At 42.2% G+C, this 22,086-nt stretch overlaps 1 protein-coding gene and 1 non-coding gene across 3 annotated transcripts in view; one reads left to right on the top strand and one right to left on the bottom strand.

Moving 5' to 3' along the window:
- Window positions 1-7,383: 7,383 nt before the first annotated feature.
- On the top strand, window positions 7,384-7,456 carry TRNAV-CAC (transfer RNA valine (anticodon CAC)). Its single transcript has one exon. It is a non-coding gene; the product is annotated as a tRNA-Val (tRNA).
- Window positions 7,457-16,173: 8,717 nt separating this feature from the next.
- The window catches only part of ST3GAL5 (ST3 beta-galactoside alpha-2,3-sialyltransferase 5), a 52,233-nt gene continuing 46,320 nt past the window's right edge, over window positions 16,174-22,086 (bottom strand). For both annotated transcript variants that reach the window (XM_044772775.2, XM_044772776.2), the window contains exons 6-7: window positions 21,770-21,928; window positions 16,174-17,416 (exon numbers count right to left, since the gene is read on the bottom strand). In XM_044772775.2, the coding sequence (XP_044628710.1) occupies window positions 17,171-17,416; window positions 21,770-21,928 (405 nt within the window). In that variant the 3' untranslated portion in view covers window positions 16,174-17,170. The remainder of the gene's footprint in view (window positions 17,417-21,769; window positions 21,929-22,086) is intronic.

Raw genomic sequence — 22,086 nt, 5'->3', positions numbered from 1 at the left:
AATATATGAGTTTATGTCTGGACTTTCAATTCTATTCTATTGGTCTATATATCTATGCTTTTGCCAATACCACACTGTTTTAATTACTGTCACTTTGTAGTAAGTTTTGAAATTGAGGAGTGTGACTCCTCTAACTTTGTTTTTCTTTTTCAAGCTTGCTTAGGCTATTTGGCTTTTCATACACTTTCATATGAATTTGAGGATCAGCTGATCCATTACTGCAAAACAGGCACTTGGAATTTTGATACAGATTGCATTAATTCTGTAGATCAGTTTGGGGGAGTATTGCCATCTTAACGATGTTAAGTTTTTTTATTTATGAACAGATGTTTTTCCATTTATTTGGTCTTCTTTAATTTTTCAACGTTTTATAGTTTTCAAAGTATGAGTTTTGCACATTTTTGTTAAAAGAATTCTTTTGTATTTCTAAGTATTTTACTCTTTTTTGGTGCTGTTGTAAATGGAATTGTTTTTTTAATTTCATTTTTGGTATGCTCAAAGCTACTGTACAGAAATACAATTGATTTTTGTACATTCATCTTATACATTGCAAACTTGCTGAACTCATTTATTAATCATTTTTAGTGGATTCCTTATGATTTTCTATGTATAAAATCATGTTATCTGCAAATAGAGACCATTGTACTTGTTCCTTTCCAGTCTGGATGACTTTTATTTCATTTTCTTGCTTAGTTGCCCTGGCTAGAATCTCCAGTACAATGTTGAGTAGAAATTGTGAGAGTTTGCATCCTTGTCTTGTTCTTTTTTTGTGTGAGGAAGATTGGCCCTGAGCTAACATCTGTTGCCAATCCTCCTCTTTTCGCTTGAGGAAGATTGTTGCTGAGCTAAAATCTATTTCAGTCTTCCTTTATTTTACATGGGATGCCACCACAGCATGGCTTGATGAGCAGTGCTAGTCTGTGCTGGGAATCTGAACCAGTGAACCCCAGGCTGCTGAAGCAGAGTGCGTAAACTTAACCACTATGCCACTGGGCTGGCTCCATCCTTGTCTTGTTCTTAATCTTTAGGGGAAAGCATTTAATCTTTCACCATTAAGTAAAAACTCCTTAGCTGTGGTCTTTTCATAGATGCCCTTTATCAGGTTGAAGAAGTTCCTTCTATTCCTAATTTGTTGAGTGTTTTTACCATGAAAAGATGTTAGATTTTGTCAAATGCCCCACCCCACCCGTCTATTGAGATGATCATGTGAGTTTTGTTTTTTAATCTATTGATATAATGTATTGCAAAAATAGATTATGGGATGTTAAACCAACCTTTCATTCCTGGGATAAACCGTTGGTCATGGTGTATAGTTCTTTATATATTGCTGGATTCAATTTGCTAGCATTTTGTTGAGGGTTTATGCATCTATATTCATAAGAGATATTGCTGTGTAGTTTTCTTGTGATGACTTTTCTGGTTTTGGTATCAGGGTGTTAATGGTCTCATAGAGTAAGTTGGGAAGTGATCTCTTCTGTTCTGGAAGAGTTTGCGAAGAATTGATATTTATTCTTTAAGTGTTTGGTAGACTTCGCCAGTGAAGCCATCTGGTCCTGGGCTACTGTTTGTGAGAAGGTTATTGATTAATTACTAATTTGAGCTCTTCACTTGTTATGGGTCTATTCAGATTTTTAATTTTTCTTGAGTTAGTTTTAATAGCTTGTGTCTTTCTAGGAGTTTTTTCATTTCATCCATTATCTAATTTATTGGCATACAATTGTTCATAGTAGCACCTTATGATTCTTTTTATTTCTGTAAAGTCAGTATTAATGTCTCCTCATTTATTTTTGAATTTAGTAATTTGAGTCTTCTCTATTCTCTTGATTAAATTAGCTAAAATGTCAATTTTGTTGATCTTTTCAAAAAACCAACTTTTGGTTTTGTTGATCCTATTATATTTCTATTCTCTATTTCATTAATTTCTACTCTAATGCTTATAATTTCCCTCCTTTTGCTTGCTTTGGGTTTAGTTGGCTCTTCTTTTTCCAGTGTCTTAAGGTGGAAAGTTAGGTTGTTTATTTGAGATCCTTTTTTTTTCCTGAGAAAGATTCGCCCTGAGCTAACATCCATGCCAATCTTCCTCTATTTTTTAGTATGTGGGCCACCAGCACAGCATGACTGCTAAGAAAGCAGTATAGGTCCATGCCTGGAAACTGAACCCAAGCTGCCAAAGTGGAGCACACTGAACTGAACCACTAGGCCACCAGGGCTGCCCTTTGAGATCTTCTTTTTTAATGTAGGCATGTACAGCTATAAATTTCCTTCTAAGCGCTGCCTTAGCTGCATCCCATAAATTTTGGTACGCTGTGTCTTCATTTTCATTAATTTCAAAGTATTTTCTAATTCCCCATATGATTTTTTTCTTTGACTCTTTGGTTACTTAGCAATGTGTCATTTAATTTCCACATCCTTGTGAATTTCCCTAATTTCTTTCTTTTACTAATTTCTAATTTCATAACACTATGATTGGAGAACATTCTTTTTACCATTTCAATCCTTTTAAGTTTATTAAGGCTCGTTTTATGTCCCAGTGTATGTTTTATCCTGGAGAGTACTCCAGGTGGGCTTGAGAAAAATGTGTGTTCTGCTGCTGTTGGATAGAGTGTTCCATAGACTTCTGCTGAGCCTAGTTTGTGTAGAGCATAGCTCAAGTCTTTCATTTTCTTGTCAATTTTCACCCAGTTGTTCTATCCAAGATTGAAAGTGGGGTATTATTTTTGAATTGTCAATTTCTCCCCTCAGTTCTGTCAGCCTGCCATGAAACCACAGCATGGAATGAGTGAGCTGGGTTGAGTGTGATGGGGAACCCAGTATTCTTGGCCTTCCATTCCTGGGGTACACTTCCATTCTATGGGTGGAGGAAAGGAATCCCCAACCTCTTGGCCACACTCACTTCTTCAATTTTCAGTTGGAGAGGACAAGGAATGCTAGTGGCCTGTCCCTGCTGGTGAGACAGGATAACTCATGATCAGTTGCTGAGGGAAGAGGAACCCTGTCTTCTTAGCCATACCCACCTGGAATGGAGCTTCCATCAAGCTGAGATGGTTGGGGGTGGGGAGGGAGAGAAAGGGTGGTGGCTCAAATACCACATACTCTTGCTATTCTTACCAAGTTTTAGTAGGTTTTCTTGAATAAATGTTTCTTTATTTGCTGTTTGCTCTTAGAACAATTTTCAGATATAAACTTTTTAAAACAGTTTTCATCAACTTTGCTTGTTTCACTGGGGAGGGAGGGGCTTTGTGGAGCTCCTCATGCTTTCATTGCAGAAGTGGGATCAAAGAATTTATTTTTAACATATAAAGAGTTCTTATGAAATTATTAGGAAAAAATGAACACTCATGCAGAAAAAATGTGCGAAGAACAATAGGCAATTTACTTAAAAATTATAAATGGTCAACTAACATAAAAATATTGAGCCTCACTTGTAGTCAAAGATATTCAACTCAAAAGAATACGTCTTTTTTTTTTATCAAATTATCAAAAAAGAGAAGTAATAATACTCAGAATTGTCAAGGCCACGTGTAAACAGACACTTCCCTGCATGGTTGAGGGGACTATAAATTAGTAGGACTATTTTGGAGGGCAGCTTGACAATACGCACCAAGAGTTTTTGAAAACATATGTTCCTTTGGCCTAGTAATCCTATTACTAGGAATTTATCCTAAGAAAATTATCTAACAAGAATTCAAATATATATTATTTATAATATAAAAGTTAAAACAACCTAACGGTATTTCTTAGGGCATTGGGTTACTAAATCACGGTATATTCAAACATAGTCATAAAAAGGATGAGGTAGATATACACGAATTAACACAGATATTAAAGTTGGAGGAGAATATTACAGAGAAGTATGGCCAATATGATTATTTTTGTAAAATCTAAGCTACCTACAATCATTCTGTCTAATTATATACATGTACATGCATAGAAAAAACACACTGGGAGAAAATATTTTAAATTCTTAATAGTGCATACCTCAGTATAGAAACAGGGGTAGTTTTGATGTTCTTATTTTTGTCCTTCTGTGAGTATGTATGTTTAGATATATCTCCAGTGGACATGTGTTATTTGTACTATGAAGAAACAACACAAGTTGGGTTTCTTACTGATGGCAGACATAGGAGCCAGGGGCTGTGGGTAGGCAGGGCCAGCAGATCAAGGAAATGTCCAGGCAGAGCTGGGCACTGCAGGGTCAATAGGAGCCCCATTGCCTCCCGGAGCCTCATTCTTCCAAACCGTCCATTTAACAAGTGACAAAGTGGGATGTAAGAGACACTCTAGAGGGAGAATCCACCTGACCTGCCAGCAATTGGACAGGACTCTGAGTTGTAGTACCTGTGAGACGGTGCCTATCAGAAACTGAGTTGTTCAGTGGAAGAGCTCTGGCGTGAGGCACAGCATTTTCCGCCTTTGGAGTCTGAGGTCCATGCTAAGCGAGGAGGAGGCGATGTCCTGAAGGAGGTGGACATAAAGGGCTGGGGCTCTGGAGACTTGATGGGGATGCCCTACTGCAGACCTGGGTATGGGAATAAAAAGAAGCTATCAAAGCAGGTAGTTTGACCCATGGGAGTGGATGATCACCCAGGAAGAGATTACAGTGAGATGAAGATCAAGGGCAGAGGCATGGGGAGAGGAAGGGGAGTCCGGAGGAGAAGTGGCCGGAGATAGTGCAGGAAGGAGGGAAGTGCCCCAGCAGCTGAAGAGGGTGTGAGAGCCAGCAGGCCTGATGCTGCAGAGAAATGGGTCCACTGGCTGCACTGGGGGCCCCTGGAAGCCCCGGGCTCTGAGAGCTGTGCACACACCTAACGGCCACTAGGCGACACTGTGGCCCACCTAACGGCCACTCCTTTGAGCATTGGAGGTTTTCTTTTTATTAAAGACAAATCAGTGTGTGCTGGGGCCCCGCCAATGCCCTGTTTAACAGATGAGATGGCCAGAGAGGGGCTGTGACTTACCCCAGAGCACATATGAGTGTCTTGGCAGAGGTAGGCCTACCTCCTTGCCCCCTGGTTCCTGTCCCAGGCTCTCTCTCCAGTCACCCTCCACAGACAGATCCAGAAAAGTGGCTGGCAGGATCCTAGGTCAGAAGGCAACTGGAGGGTCGTGATGCCCACCAGGCCCAGACCTCCAGCACCAACCGCTTTTCAGGCTTGCCCACAGTGAAATCACCTTCCTTGGTTTTCTCATCCATTCTCTGTCTCCAGTCCCCAATCCCCCCAACCCCCACTCTCCTTCCACCTGCAGCCACAATGGTGTTTTTCAGTATAAGTTGGATATATTGTACATATATATACATTAATATAGTGTGGATATTATAAGTTGGATATACCGTGTGTATATACATACATTAATGTAATATATATACATTAATAGTACATATACAATATAGTGTATATGTATATATATACACTCCTCCTATTCATACCACTAGTGACTCCAGAATGCTCTTTACCCCAGTGTTCATCTTAGTCTGGCCTGCTGGGCTTCGTTCCTCTAGAAGCCGTACCCTGAGCAGACACTTGCCTCTTGGGTTTGGTCCGATAAAGCTTGTCTGCTGTGTCCTCTCTACACCTTAGAAGATCTGTTTACTCTTCCAGGAGCTCTCTTTCCAACCCCAATCTCCCCCTCTGACCACCGCTTTGGCCTCAGGTTGGCTTCCCTGACATCCCCATACACTCACTCTGTGGTGCACTTCTCCTTCACTCTAACACCTACCTTTGTTGTGTTTACTTCTTTAACATTTTTTTCCCCTCTAGACTGAACTCCAGCATTGTAGGACAGGGTCTATTTTGCTTGCAGCCTGTCCATCAGAGTCCATCCATAGCTCTCTGAAGCCTATCAGGACTAAGGGTGGCCATGTTGGCAGAGCAGGAGAGGAGCTGGTGCCCAGTGCCACAGGACAGTATCTTTAAGACAGCCCTGCTGGGTACTGAGATACAGTCGAGAGGATCTGCCTGGCTTTGTGGGCAGAGCATCAGCTGTTTTGAACAAACGGGATGCAGAGCAGAATGGTCTACCAGAAGGTTAGCCAGAGCCACAGAATCGAGCGTCCTACAGAAGAGCTCCCACTGTTAGTCTCACTTCCATATCCTAAGACCTGCTATATTGTAGTGTGTTTGAAAGTAAAGATATTGTTGGGTCCAATTTCAGTTCCAAGTTTTGGAAAATGTAGGGGTGCATCTGGAGCATGTAGGTCTCAGCATGGCCTTTGTTCTGACCTGCTCAGAGCTCGCCCAGAGTTGGGGCCAAACAACTCTTGAGCCAGGCAGTGGCAGCAACATGGAGAAACCCACAAAGCTGATGGTGGACCAGCACCTGCCATCCCATAGCTGTGGACACAGCAACTTTGGGCAGTTGGCCCATAGGACCAACACTTTAACATATTTCCCTCTCCTTACTCTGTTATAATAAAGTTGCATCAGTGTGTGTTAATAGAGGCTTTGGATTTTCCTCAATGGATAGGCTGGACATCTGCAGGGCTGCCAAATGCAATTTTGTTACACAAAGGAGGTCATTTATCTCTTTATTTACATAGAGACTTAATAAGGCTAAAGACAGTGATGTCAGCATCATGGTGCAGTGAGTCATTCGCTTAGTCTCTCCTCTTCAAAATACAACTAAATGGACATTCATTAACCAACAGAGGACTCCCTGCACAGCACAATAGGATGTCTGAGAGATCCATGCAGCTATACATCTGAAGGTGGGAGGACTGAGTCCCCAGGAGGCAGTGAAACTAGGTGAGCACACCCCTCCTCCTCCCCAGCGGCAGCAAGCCAGGTCAGGGATCCTCACAAAGCAGCCAGGCATGACTAAAAGAGGAGGTGGGGACAGCTCAGCCTGTGAAAATGCTTTCAGAGTTGCAGCCCAGTCCACAGGAGAGCCCACTGTGCTGTGGTGGCCCCACCGGTGGGAACACTCTACACCAAGCAGTGGCAGCTCAGCCCCATGAAGATACCTGCCCACTGAGCATAGTGCAGGTGAGAAGGCACCCTGCCCACTCAGAAGGTGCCCTGCCTGTGGAGCAGAGCAGCCCATGGGACCCACTGAGTGGCAGCTCAGCCCCTGGGTAGGCACCCCTCCCGCCTAGCATGCAGCAGCTCAGCCAATCCCCTGCTGAGCCCAGAGGCTCTGCTTATGGTGCCCGACCTGCCCACCCAGTGCAGAGGCCCTGCCCACATGAGTGAAACCTGCAGAGTGGCTGTGGCCAGCCTGGGCAAACACAGAGTAGCCCTACCTGCACAACTTCCAGCAGATGGCGTAGGATCAGAAAACACAGTTCCTGTTCCCTGCCAATGGTGGCAATTGGAATCTGAGACCTGATACTACCACAAATACACTGGCAAAGGATGAAGTCATCAAACAACATGAAGACCCCTTGTTTCCGTAGTGTAGTGGTTATCACGTTTGCCTCACATGCAAAAGGTCTCCAGTTCGAAACCGGGCAGGAACAACCTCTGGGGCTGGGCCTGTGGCCGAGTGGTTAAGTTTGCTCACTCTGCTTCGGTGGCCCAGGGTTTCACTGGTTTGAATCCTGGGCGTGGACATGGCACCACTCATCAGGCCATGCTGAGGCAGCATCCCACATGCCACAACTAGAAGGACCCACAACTAAAAATGCACAACTATGTACCTGGGGGCTTTGGGAGAAAAAGGAAAAATAAAATCTTAAAAAAAAAATGAAGAACAATAGGAACATTTCAGAGCAGAAGGAAAATGACAAGTCTCTGGAAACCAATCTTGAAGTCACAGAAATTTACAATCTAAATGATAGAGAATTCAAAATAGTTGTCATAAAGAAACTCAATGAGTTAAAAGAAAACTCAGAAAGACAGTTCAATGAGCTCAGGAATAAAATTAACGAGAAGAAGGAATACTTCACCAAAGAGATTCAAACTTAAAATAAAAAAACAGAAATTCGGGACATGAAGAACACAATGAGATTTAAAAAGAAAAATCTAGCAACCATAAAAAATAGAGCCGATGTTATGGAGGAAAGAATTTGTGAATTTGAGGACAGAAATACAGAAATCCTTCCGGTAGAGGAGGAGAGAGAACTAAGATTTTTAAAAAGTGAAGAAATTCTTCAAGAAATATCCAACTCAATTGGGAAAAGCAACATAAGGATTATAGGTATTCAAGAGGGATAAGAGTGAGAGAAAGGAGCAGAGAGCTTGTTGAAAGAAATAATAGCTGAGAACTTCCAAAACCTGGGGAAAGAACTAGACTTACAAATACATGAAGCCAGTAGAACTATTTACATCAGTGCAAAAAGACCTTCTCCAAGGCATGTAATATTAAAACTGGCAAAAAGTCAATGATAAAAAAATTAAGGGCAGTAAGGTAGAAGAAAATAACCTACAAAGGAACTCTTATCAGGCTTTCAGTGGATTTCTCAGCAGAAACCTTACAGGCTAGGAGAGAATGGAATGATGTATTCAAAATACTCAAAGACAAAAACTTTCAGCCAAGAATACTCTATCCAGTGAAACTATCCTTAAGATACATGGAGGAATAAAAGGTCTCCCAGATAAACAAAATCTGAGCGAGTTCATCACCACTAGACCTCTCTTATAAGAAATGATGGAGGAATCCCTCCAACCTGAAACAAAAAGGCAAAAGTTTACAAAGCTTTGAGCAAGGAGATAAATAGACAGACAAAATCAGAAAATTGAAGCTAACTATGAGAACAGGTTAGCAAACACTTAATTATAACATAAAAGATAAAGGGAAGGAAAGCATCAGAAATAACTATAAATATTTCAATTTACTAACAAACTCACAACACAAGAAAGAATAATTTGTGACAACAATAATTCGGAAGGGGAAGAGGAGGGGATGGAACATGCTTAGGCTAATGGAGGTAAGAAGCTATCAGAAAATGGACTATCTTATCTATGAGATCTTTTATACAAATGTCATGGTAACCACTAAACAAAGAATCAGAATAGAGCCACAAATCATAAATAAACAGAAAACTGAGAAAACCCCCACAGAAAACCACTAAACTGAAATGGCAGTCAGAAATACAAGGGAAGAGAAACAATGGAAATATAGAACAACTGGAAAACAAGAGATAAAATGGCAGTATTAAGGCCTCATATATCAATAATCGCTCTAAATGTAAATGGATTGAATTCTCCAATGAAAAGACAAAGAGCGGCTGGATGGATTAAAAAGCAAGACCCAATAATATGCTGCCTCCAGGAAACACAGCTCAGTTCCAAAGACAAACATAGGCTCATAGTGAAGGGATGGAAGATGATAAACCAAGCAAATGGCAAGAAAAAGAAAGCAGATGCTGCCATACTTAGACAAAGCAGACTTCAAGAAAAACAGGCAATGAGAGACAAAGAGGGGCAGTATGTAATGATGAAAAAGGGACATTCCAGCAAGAGGAAATAATATTTGTGAACATATATCCACCTAACACAAGAGCACTAAAGTATCTAAAGCAACTACTAACAGACCTAAAGTGAGAAATTGACAGCAACACAATAATAGTAGGGGACCTTCAAACCCCACTTACATTAATGTATAGATCATCCAGACAGAAAGTCAACAAGGAAACAGTGGCCTTAAATGAAACACTAGACCAGATGGATTTAATAGATATATGTAGAACATTCCATCCAAAAAGAGCAAAACACACATTCTTCTAAGTGCACATGGAACATTCTCAAAGACAGACCATATGCTGGGAAACAAGACAAGCCTTAATAAATTTAAGAAGATTGAACTCAGATCAAGCATCTTTTCCTACCATAATGCTATGAAACTGGAAATTAACTACAAGAAAAAAGCCAGGAAAGTCACAAACATATGCAGACTAAACAACGTGCTGCTGAACAACGAGTGGATCAATGAAGAAATCAAAGGACAAATTTAAAAAAATACTTGGAGACAAATGAAAATGAAAATATAACATACCAACTCTTATGGGATGCAGCAAAAGAGGTACTAAGAGGGAAATTTATAGCAATACATGTCCACCTCAACAAACTTGAAAAACCTCAAATAAATAATCTTAAACTATACCTAACAGAACTATAAAAATAAGAACAAAGTCCAAAGTTGGTAGAAGGAGGGAAGTAATAAAAATTAGAACAGGAATAAGTGAAATAGAGACTAAAAAACAGTAGAAAGGATCAACAAAAGTAAAACCTGGCTCTTTGAGAAGATAAACAAAATTGACAAACACTTAGCCAGACTTACTAAAAAAAGAGAAGTCTCAAATAAATAAAATTAGAAATGAAAGAGGAGAAATTACAATGGATACCACAGAAATACAAAGGATTATAAGAGAATACTATGAAAAACTATATACCAACAGATTGGATAACCTAGAAGAAATGGATAAATTCTTAGACTCATACAACCTCCCAAAACTGAATCAAGAAGAAATAGAGAATCTGAATAGACCAATCACAAGTACAGAAATTGAAACAGTAATCAAAAATCTTCCCAATATTATATAAGATTTAAAAATCTTTTTTCAGGAGTATTCAGAATTGGACAATAAAAATTGGACAGTCCTTTGTTTCTGCAGGAAGTTTTGACATCTGACAAATAGAACGAAGCTGTGCTCTTTGAACATGGCTCCTTGCTCTCCACCAGAATCTCCTCAGTTGCCAGCCCAATTTTGCCCACTTCCTGAAGAGGAAGGACTCTTTCTAGTTGGAGGGAAGCTAAATCAATATTCAGTACAGGATGTGAGCAGGGGATGGGGAGGGCAGAGAGAAGGGAGAGGAGAAGAAACTCAGGATTGGCTCTTTATAGAGAGAGGTTTGAGGAAAATTCTAGAGAGATTTTAAGTAGCTGCAGGCTGAGATGGAAGTGGTCAGGAGAACTCCTTCCGAACGTCTTGGGATTCCAAACGTCTAGGGATAAATACTTTAAAAAACACAAAATAGGTCCGTAGGAATAAGTATATAAAGCAATGAGTATGGTCATTATATTGTCCAAATTCAAAATCAGGACATTTGACCTGTAATTGGACGATGTAATCGGAACTGAGACAGCCCACCCCTTGCAGATGAGGGGTGCCAGGCTAATGTGCATGAACCCTAATGATAATGCTCGTCCGTGAAGCAAGAGGTTGGACCAGATGGTTCCTCATTCCCTGTCAGTCTTCTGTGTGACTGGTGGTGGCCGTGTTGGGACAGTAGGGGAGGTTAGCAAGAGGACAGAGGGTCTATCCCTTCTGACCTCTCCTGAGCTCACGCCTTGGGATCAAAGAGTATACTGAGTTCTTAAATTTAGATCAAGTTTGCAGAGAAAATTGACTTAGATGAGCCACAGGCAAAAGATGGGGAGGGAAAGGCTACTTTCATTTTAGCACAAGATTCTTGGTTTAGAGTCTCGTTTTGCTTGTTTGGTGAGTGTGTGTGTGTGTGTGTGTGTTGAAGCTCACTCACCCTTCATACTGAACATCACACTGGAAGAGCAAGCAGCTCCAGAACAAAACCTTACAGTCAGAAGGTCTTCCGTCCACCATTATTTTAAGGACGGGGCTGCACAATGCAAAATGATCAGAGCTTTAGTAATTACCGTCTTTTAAAAGTAATCTTTATTGAGTAAACTATGTATAGCAAAAAAAAAAAAAAAAGCGTGAACATGTAGATACAATAGAGGTATATTATCTTAGTCTCCAAATTGCATGTAATAAACTCGCTATGACTGCCTTGAAAAGAAAACACAGAGCCTTTGGTGCAGGAGCTTTGAAACCCCAACCCGTAGCTTGATAACACCCTGGCAGGTCTTCGAAAAGATAAGGCATATGTGTATTTTGGAAACTTCAGCAATAAGTTGGTTTTCCAAAATGTATGAATATGTATGCAGCCATTAAACAGGATATTCAGCTTTTTTTTTTGAACTTCAAATGCTAATTTTTATTCTAAAAATAGGTAGACACACCTTCGGTTAGCTTTTAAAAACCTGTTTCTTGGTTTCTCATGTGCTATTCGGCTTTTGACATATTCTTTTAAACTATCATTTAAACCATTAGGACAACTACATATAGAAAAAGTGACTGTTCATTCATTGCTTTAGTTATTTGTATTCCTTTCCTCTTAGCCTAAGACTCCCTTAACCCAGCTTCTAGACCCAAGAGCTCTCTGTTACATTCAATCTTAGACCATCAGCTGCCCATCTTTAAATTCCATCGAAGATATAAAATCAAATAAAATCAAAACAAGTTAATTTAGTGCCTACAATAGGCAAGGCCTTCTCATGGGTGCTATAGAGGAAACGAAGCATAAAATTCTATCACTAGAGAGTTGACAACTTAGTTACAGATGGACTCTTGAGTTCTCACTGCTTCAGGGCTGATAGTCAACTTCTTCCCACCCCAAATGAGCCAGCCTGATAGGTTATGGGTAACGGTGGATGTGAAACTACAGTCATGAGCTCCATAATGATGTTTTTGTCAACAATGGATCTCATATCTGATTGTGGCTCCATAAGATTAGTACCACACAGCTAGGTGTGTGGTAGACCGTACCACTGTTTGTGTATGTACACTCTATGATGTTCACGCAACGATGTGTTTCTCAGAATGTATCCCCATCACAAAATGATGCATGACCATATTTTTGGGTTTGACTACTGTTTTTAATCACCCTTGACTGGCCTCATTGCATATGCTCGGTTGTTAGTCATCTGTCACATTCACATTATTGTGTGGTAATTTAGACTGGTCTTTCATTTCAAGGACTTAACCAACATTTTTAATGAATTCATCATTTTTAATATCAAATTTTTTGGTACTGATTTTCTTCAATAAGTCGAAAAACATAAGCCAGGTTAACAGAGGGTAGAGTGGAAATACATGGCTCTTTTAGAAGTTACACATTTTTAGTGTACCGTCAATTATTAGTCTTGCTGCTACAAGGTGTCTACTGAATAGTCAGTTTCTTTAATGTTTACATTTTCTGAAAATTCTCTTTGTTACATTTTCAGCTACATAAAGGTTATAACAGCCACATCTGCCAAATCTTGGATGGCAGCCTGACACCATCGCAAAGCTTGACATCTCACTTCTTCCAGACAGAAGAGAATCTATAAACTTGACTTCCTTCCTACATGGTTTACTGACAGCTCTTTGGAAGGACCTGCTTTTGAAAAAGTTAGGATGAAATTTCACAGCATGTTATTTACACTTGTTGCACCATAACTTTTCTTCTCTGCTAAATAGGTTGAAACTTAATCTTGGGAGTTAGTCAAAGCTAATCATTCCAACAATAAAGGTAACCTACTAAGACTGCAATTTCCTTTTGGGGAACATTAATTTCTAGTCAATAAAATTTGCGTGTGTATGTTTAATGAATAGTTCTCCTTCCCAATTTACTTCAGTCTTTTTAACTTTTTTTTTTGAGGAAGATTAGCCTTGAGCTAACTCCTGCTAGTCCTCCTCTTTTTTGCTGAGGAAGCCTGGCCCTGAGCTAACATCTGTGCTCATCTTCCTCTTCTTTATACTTGGGATGCCTACCACAGCATGGTGTGCCAAGCGGTGGCATGTCCGCACCCGGGATTCGAACCGGCGAACCCCAGGCCGCCGAGAGGCGGAACGTGCGAACTTAACCACTGTGTCACCGGGCTGGCCCCCTTTACTTCGGTCTTATATTGAGTGTTCGTTGTAGGTAAATACAGGCAAATACCATGTTTTGAGAACACAAATCCATGCTAAAGCGACCTTGGGAAGTGGGAAGGAGAGAATAAACACTCAGAAGTTTGGGCCAAGGGTGTCTTGACCTCCAGGGAAAGGGCACGGAGAGCTGGGTTTTCCGGTGCACTCTACATACTGGGACCTGCTTCCCTTTGTTGTCGGCGCTATAGTCTGGGAGCAGAGTGTGTTGTCATCGGGGCGTTCGAGCAGAGTCAGTGCCCGGGAAGAGGGCATTGGTCCCACGGGCAGCAAACACAGGGTCCTTTCTTGGAGGGAAGCATTTTGTCACCACGTGTGTGAACGAAAGGAAGGCCCCGGTGCCACAGTCCTTGCTCGCTAGGCAAACGCACTAAAAGCTCACTTCCTTCTAAGGGGAACTCAGCTGAGTAACAGGAACTCTTCCTTTTCTTCTTTCGAATGGACTTAACTGGAGTGTCCCAAAGAAAAGATGAAAAAACAACTCACACTTGGATGTTGTGCCAAGGAGGAGAATAAGTTATCATTTCTTAATCTTCCTACAATGCTCGTTTAAAAGGTTCTTGAGACAGTAATAAGGCAAATTCAACAATCCCTTTGATATCAAGTTCCAAAGCACTGGGGTTAGAATGCAGCCAAAACAAAGTGGTCCTTGGTTTTAGAAATCTGTAATAACCTGGGGAGATGAGGGTGTGACCATTGCTTTTCTCTTCTATAACTAAGTCTCTGTCTGCCACACAAAGTAGACTTACCGCTGATGGCCAAGAGTCATTGTTCAACAAAAGCAGGCCAGTCAAAAGGCCGGTTTGACAACTTAACTAATGGGTCCAATAAATGATGCGCCTGCCCCAAATTTGTGGAAATAGACATTGTCACTGCCTTATTAACACATTCTCGGGAAATGAAAAAACTGGTGTGACACAAAAGGAGCAACGAAGAAAGCAAGGTAACACCCAGAGTACACAAAGTTGTCTAGAAGATTCTAATTTAGCTTTGCCTAAAAACACGAGATGCATCATCAGGGATACTCATTCCAGTACCAAATCATTTTTCTAAGGCCAGCCTAGGTTTCTGGAGAGAATAGGCTCTCTGTAGGGGAAAACAAAAACAAAAACAAAAAAAGCCTTAAAACTCGCTGAAATTTTCTACAGCTCAAAGTTCCAGGAAGAAGTATGTTAAAATACACAACGTGTATAAGTCGTCCTAAGTTGCCTCAAAACCAATGATTACAACGACGTAGGAGAGCTGTGCGCGTGTGCCTATAAAGCTGTACAAAGTTGGAGAGCGGTGGTGAAACCTCATGGCTGGAGATCAGCCTGTGGCACCTGGAGCACCTCGAGGTCTATTCCCAGAAAAGCTGGGGGTGGGTGGGTTGGGGTCACCGGCAGTAGCTGTGAAGCAAAGAAGGAACTTTCAACAGGTAACCACCGGAGCGCTAAGTTCCCGAAGACGGTCTCTGAGCAACCCTGATTGGCTGGTAGACTCTATTAAAGGTCTGAAGAAAATATAACTTTCTACTCATTTAGGGCACTTACGGCCTGCTAGTAATTAACAGTCGAGAGGCATGGGTAAAGCAATGTAAGGATGCAAAACAGGATGGATGGAGGAGGCGGGATGGAGATGGCACCAGGCCTGATATGTGCTGAAAGCTGACCAAGTGCTGGGCACTAAGCCACACACGCCCCAGCCGCTGGGCAAGGAGGTGGGACATGAGGCCACAGGAACCCGTGAGGAAATGCTCACAACTTTGGGAAAGTTGTCTGAGGAAGTTTCAAACCCTGGCTTTTAAAAAATAAAGTAAGTAGCCCCTGAAGGAGGAGGGATGGAGATGTGCCGAGTAGGCCTGGCCCCACCTGAGTCACAGGACAGCTATGGACCATCTTCCCAACTCTCAATTTTCAAAACTCAGTCATTTGGTGAGAATTTTAAAGCATTTTCTCTTAAACAAACAGTATCTTATAAAGCAGAAAGCAAAACCTATAGAAAATTTTAAGACAAAAACCAAAGAAATACTATTTTGCTACGCCGGCTACTCTGAGCTTGACCCCAGAGACCTGGAGAGCCAAGGGACTCTGATTGCTGTGACCTGGCTCCTGGCCCTGATAAGCGGAGGCGGCGGCAGGCGTGGAAGACATCAGAATGGGCTGGGAGGCAACGCTGCATGGGGGCTGCAGCAGTTAAGGGAAAGGAGAAATTGAGGCAGGGGGCAGCAGCTCAACACAGAGGGAGAACTGGGAGGGAGCAAAACAGCGGCAGATCTTCTGACAGCAGACTAGAGCAACTAAGAGACAGAAGCTAGAAGGAGCCTGTTCTCTGGGAGGAAGTCACCGCCACCAACATCTCTCCAGAAGAGTTCGCAGGTGTCTGGGATGCAGCCCCTCGCAGGATAAGGCTCCCTTCACTCTCTGTCCTCATGAGGCACCCACAGGGAGCTCCACCTAGCAGCATCCAGGAAGGACACTTCAGGTAGACTTAGAGACCTATTTTCTTTAAAAAAAAAAAAAAAAGTGCTCAAATTAACTAGACTGTGAGTTCCTCAAAAGCTTTTATTCTTTTTTTTTTGACCAGCGCACACTGCCTGGTACACACTGCCAGGCAGGCATTCCAAAAAAATTTTTAATAGGCTATTTATAACACTGGGAGGATTTCCTTTCAGTGTTTCAGAAAAGGTGATTTCTCTTGGAAAGGGTTTGTTCTTCTACGACTCTGGATAACAGAGGTTTTGTCCTACCTTTTATAAGCCACCTCAGACAGACAGTGGAATACCTTAGATTAACATTTAAGTGCTTTGAAAGGGTAGTTAAAAACTCTCAAGAGACATTCAAGAGTTGTCATCACTGCAGGGAAGACAGTGGCTTCTGCAGCCCAGCGAGGCTTCGTCATACTCAGAGGACACAGAAAATGTCTTCTGTGTCCCTCCCTGATCAGGGACCTCCAGGACAGCTCCCCTGGTTGATTCCAGCAAGTCTTCTGGCAGAAGGCAGGCCAGCAGAGGGACTGTGAACTTCTCCGAGCGGCCCAGGCCTCACACAGCAGCACGGCCAACCCAATACCAGTGGTTTAGCTACTGAGCACGTCATCCTGGAAGTGCCTCCCACATCTGTCCCACCAAACGAGACGCAGAGAACCAGAATCAGGCCTTCAGAGCATCTAAGGAGCAAGCTCCCTTCTCTCTCCACTGAATGCCCTGGTGTTCCATGTGCAGTAGACCTAGACAGAGTTTTCACAAATTAAATAACTTTCTTAAAATACAACAAAATATCGTTACATACAACTCTCTTTGAAAAGTCCTTCCAATTCAATTCTCAAAATTAACTTACAAAATTCTGTGCAAAAAACACGGACTCAAATAAATAGGGGGAAAAAGTGGGAAGAGCTAAACTGTTCGTGTTTTTTAAATTAAAAATTACAAACACCAGCTGCACTTCAAAGTCTTTGAAGGATGAAATGCATCAAGGAGGCTATGAGAAACAGCCCTCTGAGTCAGAGTTGCATTTTCAAGTGAGGTTTTTCTGTGTTCAGAATTCACAATGGATTGATGCCCCCGCTGAGATCCCGCACCACGCCCTCTTTGACCAGCTTGAGAAGGAACGTGGTCTCCGTCGTCACATTATGCATGGTCTGAAAGTTCATGGCAGCCATGCAGAGGTTGTCAAAGTAATGCAAAGGTCTTTTGGGTTCACTGAGGTCATATCCAAAGCCTGCCAAACTGACTTCATCGCACAGATGTGTGGCCAAGACAACAGCAATGATGCCAATGGTGGGGACATTCTGAAACAGACAAAAGGCAAAAAAAGTCTTAGCACAATTCAGTGCTTTCAAGTAGCACACTACACGCTATGCAAGTGATAAAGGGTGCACTGGGGGCTGCAATTTTACACATCATAGAATTTTTTTTTTTTTTTTTAAAGATTGGCACCTGAGCTAACAACTGTGGCCAATCTTTTTTTTTTTTTTTTCCTGCTTTATCTCCCCAAATCCCCCTGGTACATAGTTGTGTATCTTAGTTGCAGGTCCTTCTAGTTGTGGCCACAGAATTTTAAAGTCTGACTTCCCATCCAAGTCCCTAGACTCTAAAACTAGCCTGTAACGGGAACACTTTTCAAACACCACCTGAAGTTCTTCTTGTACCAAGCTAAAAGGTGTTCTTTCTGAAACTTCTGCTCACTGGTCCTATGTGTGATGACCAGAATTGCAAAACAAGCCCATTTCCTCTCTCACATGACAAACATCTACAAGGTCTGCTCCGGGATAAGCGGCCCCAGGACCTTCCACAGTCCTTCTCGGGACATGGGTTCTGGAGCCTGCCCCTTCCTGGCTGGCTCCCGTGGACAGGCTCTGTGTGAGAACAGAGCGGCCTCAGCTCCACCACTGAAGACTGTGTTCACCCCTTGCCTGAAGCCACGTCCCACTTAAGAGCCCCATTTGCTTTTCTGGCAATAACACCTCCAGGCCATTTTCACATGTACAGCTGCTAGGCTAGAAACACTTCTGCTCACTCTCTGTTTGGGCAAATACATTTTTAGGCCCAAATTAAGGGCTTTCACATTTGTTCCGTCCAAAACATAGCCTACTGCCTTTGGCCTAGAGCACCAAATGGCCAGACCATTCTGGATTCTGACTGTCTCACTACTCCCTCCTCATGTCCCATGTCTTGCCACTTGCACATCTGGACTCGTGCTTTCTGGCTCTCCATGCCAGTCCTGGGTGAAGGCAGTGCACATGCAGAGAGGAAGACAGAAAGCCCGCAGCCGTCCCAGCCCTCGCTGAAGGCTGCTGCGCATTACTCATCGAGACTCTTGTGGAGCTCTTCATGTGCAAGTGGACCTCCTCTGTTCATCTTAGCTAAGTCGGTGGCTGCCAGAAACAACTGCCCTTCTCTGTAAACTGGAACAAGAGTGAACCCTTCAGAGTTCACAGATTAAGGTGGGATTAGGCAGCCTCGACTGAACCCACCGTTCCTTCAAAACCGCTGCCTGCTCCTCGGTGTGTTGCGTCTACCTCTCAAAGCCAACCTCACTTGCTAAAAAGGAACTCAACAGTCAATCTGCATGTTTGGAAACAGAAACTAAGAGAAATCAACCCAAAGGAAGCCTTCCTCCTGTTCAGCCCTAGGACCCGAAGGCAGTGTCGTGTCTTCTCCACCTGTGGCCAGCTCGGCACCCAGCACATCTGGGACAGTCCGTCAGTGTTTGCAGAAGGAGTACATGAAATCAACCCTTCACATGGCAAAACTATCAGAAACTACCCAAAGCATGTTATCTCCAGAACATACGCCCAAAGATGACACCTCATCACCCACAGACTCCCTCTCTGCTGGAAGGGCATATGCATGAGGTTTCTGACAACGCAATTTCAGACCAGAAGTCATCTTTTAAGTTACTGTTTTTATCCAAAAGAAAAAAATCATTTTATCCATTATAGAAATAAACAAGTATTCAATTCAAGTAATAAATGGATTATAAAGCAGAAAGAAAACGTCTATAGACTCACCCTCCAGAGAAGGGCATTCTTCACAGTTTGGTGTTTATTTCTAAGCTTTTTCCTATGCATCTATAGATACATTTTTATTTTTAAACAAAAATGGGATTATATACGTGTTCTGTAACTTGATTTTCTTGCTTAATATATTGTGGAGGTGCTATCATATCCACTAGTTTTTCTTCATCCTGAACAGTCACACGATATTGTACCAACTATACCGTAAGATGTCTAAACAATCCCCTGCTGATGGAGGCTCAGGCGGTTTTTAGTTCTTCACTATTAATGCCACAGTGAACATCCTAGCACAGCCTTGCATATTTCTCTGATTTCCCCATAACAAAATTTTTGGAGTCAAATTGCTGGGTCAAAGACTACTCATATTTAAAATTAATATATGCTGCCAAACTACCTTCCAGAAAAAGTACCAACTTATAATTCTATCTACCTCCCTGCCAAACAAGAACATTATCAAGCTTTTACATCTTTCCTAAGAAAACAAGCAAAAAATGTCATTGTGGCTCGAATTTGCTTTACTTGGTAATTGGCGAAGTTGAACATTTTATCATGTATTTCTTGGCTGTATTAATTTCTTTCGTGAAATGTCTGTTTATATCTTTTCCCCATTTTTTTATTGGCTTATATTTTTATTTTTGATTTAATAAGATCTCTTTGTACTTTGAGAGTGTAACCTCTGTCATATATATAAATTTCCCCCACTTAACTGGTATTCTAACTTTCCCATTCAGCAATTTCATATTTTGTGGTTAAATCTATTTTTTAAAGGTTACTTTTTAAATAAAATCTACCTACAAAACCAACAAATGGGCATTTGCCTGTGTTTAAAAAAAATTCTATGGAATTTAATAAGGAAACAGGGCAGTTTAAAGGATACAGAAATCTAAGGACACTGAAAGATACTTAAGTATATTTATAGTGAAACCTCTTTATAACTTAAAGAATCTTGCCAAAGTCTGTTTAAGTCTTTTTCTTTTAACTGTTTTGTAAAAAGTGATGCCAACAGTTAGGTTAAAAGTAGCCTACAGTCTGGGGGACCCCACATGCTTCCATGTGGGAGAGGAGCTGAAGCAAGCTGAAAAATGATCCTAGTCACAGGCCCTGATGGTGGCTGGGAGGGGTCGAGCCACTCTCCTCTGAGAGGGAAAACGCACCACCTCCAACTGGAAAACTGGCCCTGGACATGGTCCAGCAATGGGCAGAAACTACGTGGTCCTCACGGGGTGCCCACAGCCGGAGAGGCAGGAAAGCACCCGAGGGGGCCGAGTCCCTGAGGAAGACGATGGCCTGCTTAGCGAAGAGCTTCAGCTCTGAGAAATGCTTCACGTGGAGCTGGGTATTCAAGCCTGCGCTGGAGCCAGAGCTGGATTTAGCTGATCACAGTAAAGAACTAGGCTTTTGCTTTAAAGGAACCTATTTAGGTGTTTGTTTTCATTAATAACCACAGAATTCTTCCTTTAAAATTTACACAATTGTTTTAAAGAATCTTTTCAATTAGAATTTGACTCATAGGGCAAATAGAAGAACGTGCTAATCTGCCTAGTGGTTGATGACACCTAAGAGTCTAGCTGAGTGTTTGCAAATTGCGACCCTGACCAGCCCCCGCTCCTAGGACATATCTCAGGCCCCTAGTATGAGCAGTGACCCCCCGCCCCCAACACAAAATTCCTTGCTTTCCTTTATATAGAGAGGTTGGTTGGTTGGTTTGTCTGGTGAGGAAGATTGTCCCTGAGCTAACATCTGTGCCAGTCTTCCTCTAGTTCGTATGTGGGATGCCCTCACAGCATGGCTTGACAAGGCATGTGTAGGTCTGAACCCAGGATCTGAAATTGCAAACCCCGGGCCACCAAAGCAGAGCATACGAACTTAACCACTATGCCACCAGGCTGGCCCCTATATAGAGAGGTTTTGCTTAAAATTTTAAGAACAATTTCCACTGCTTTTAAAATAAAGTTTTAAAGAAACAGGTTTAGCTAGTCACATCATGAAGAACCAGGCAATGAAGGCATCTCCACCCCCTGGTGACAGCACAGGCTAATTGCAGGTAAAGAATCTCCAGCAGGGAACAGCCTATAGGACAAAGGTCCTCAAAAGGCTGCAAAATAAAATCCCCTAGGGAACTTTGAAAATCTCAACGTACAGACCACAGCACAGACCATCAAATCAGAATATCTGGGTGGGACCCAGGCATCAACTGAAAAGGACTGCTGACTTTATTTACCATCACCTATAAAGTAATGACAGATGTCAGTTCTCACCGGAGCAGCCCACAGAGTTAAAACGCAAAGGACTTTTCAGACCACCAAAGTGCCTTTCAGCGTCCTGCAGTTAGTCATATGGAGTCCCGGAGCAAGAATACCCTAAACGAGATCTCAGCGACCCACGTGCTATGTACTGACTATACTAACGAGACGAGTCACCAGGGGGCAGGCCAGTTAAACAAGGAGGAGCCCAGCAGTCAAGATGCAGCGTGCAGAGACACACACAGGGAGCATCTCGTCAGTGACCAGGTTTCTCCACTGGAAGATGCTTCTGGGTATACAGCTGAACCCAAGGAAAATGTGTACAGATGTCTCCCTTCCAACACAGAGAAGAACAGTTAACTTTCAGTAGCAACAAAAATACCTTATCTCGGCCCCAGAACCTCGACTGAGGCTCTGAGTATTGAAGGATGTCAAAAGCGGTCTCTTTGATAATAACTGGATTCAAGATCCTGAAATGTTTTGGCTGTAGTGGGATTTTTTCCGCCACCTGCTTCCAAAAGAAGAGTTGCACCCAGAATGGCTAAGGAAAGAAAGCACACAATCATTAGGGGTATTTAATAAAGTTCTCTTATCAGTACAGGGTGAGAATGTATCTCCCCCTAATCAGGCCAAAGCCATGGGTGTGACCCCATGTGTGTTTGGGCACGGCATTCTGCAACAAAGTCACAGATCTATGCA

Source organism: Equus asinus, chromosome 6 (assembly GCF_041296235.1).
Source record: "Equus asinus isolate D_3611 breed Donkey chromosome 6, EquAss-T2T_v2, whole genome shotgun sequence".
NCBI classification, from domain to species: domain Eukaryota; kingdom Metazoa; phylum Chordata; class Mammalia; order Perissodactyla; family Equidae; genus Equus; species Equus asinus.
The sequence above is the reverse complement of the archived record's forward strand: the minus strand, read 5'-3'. Positions and strand labels throughout refer to the sequence as shown.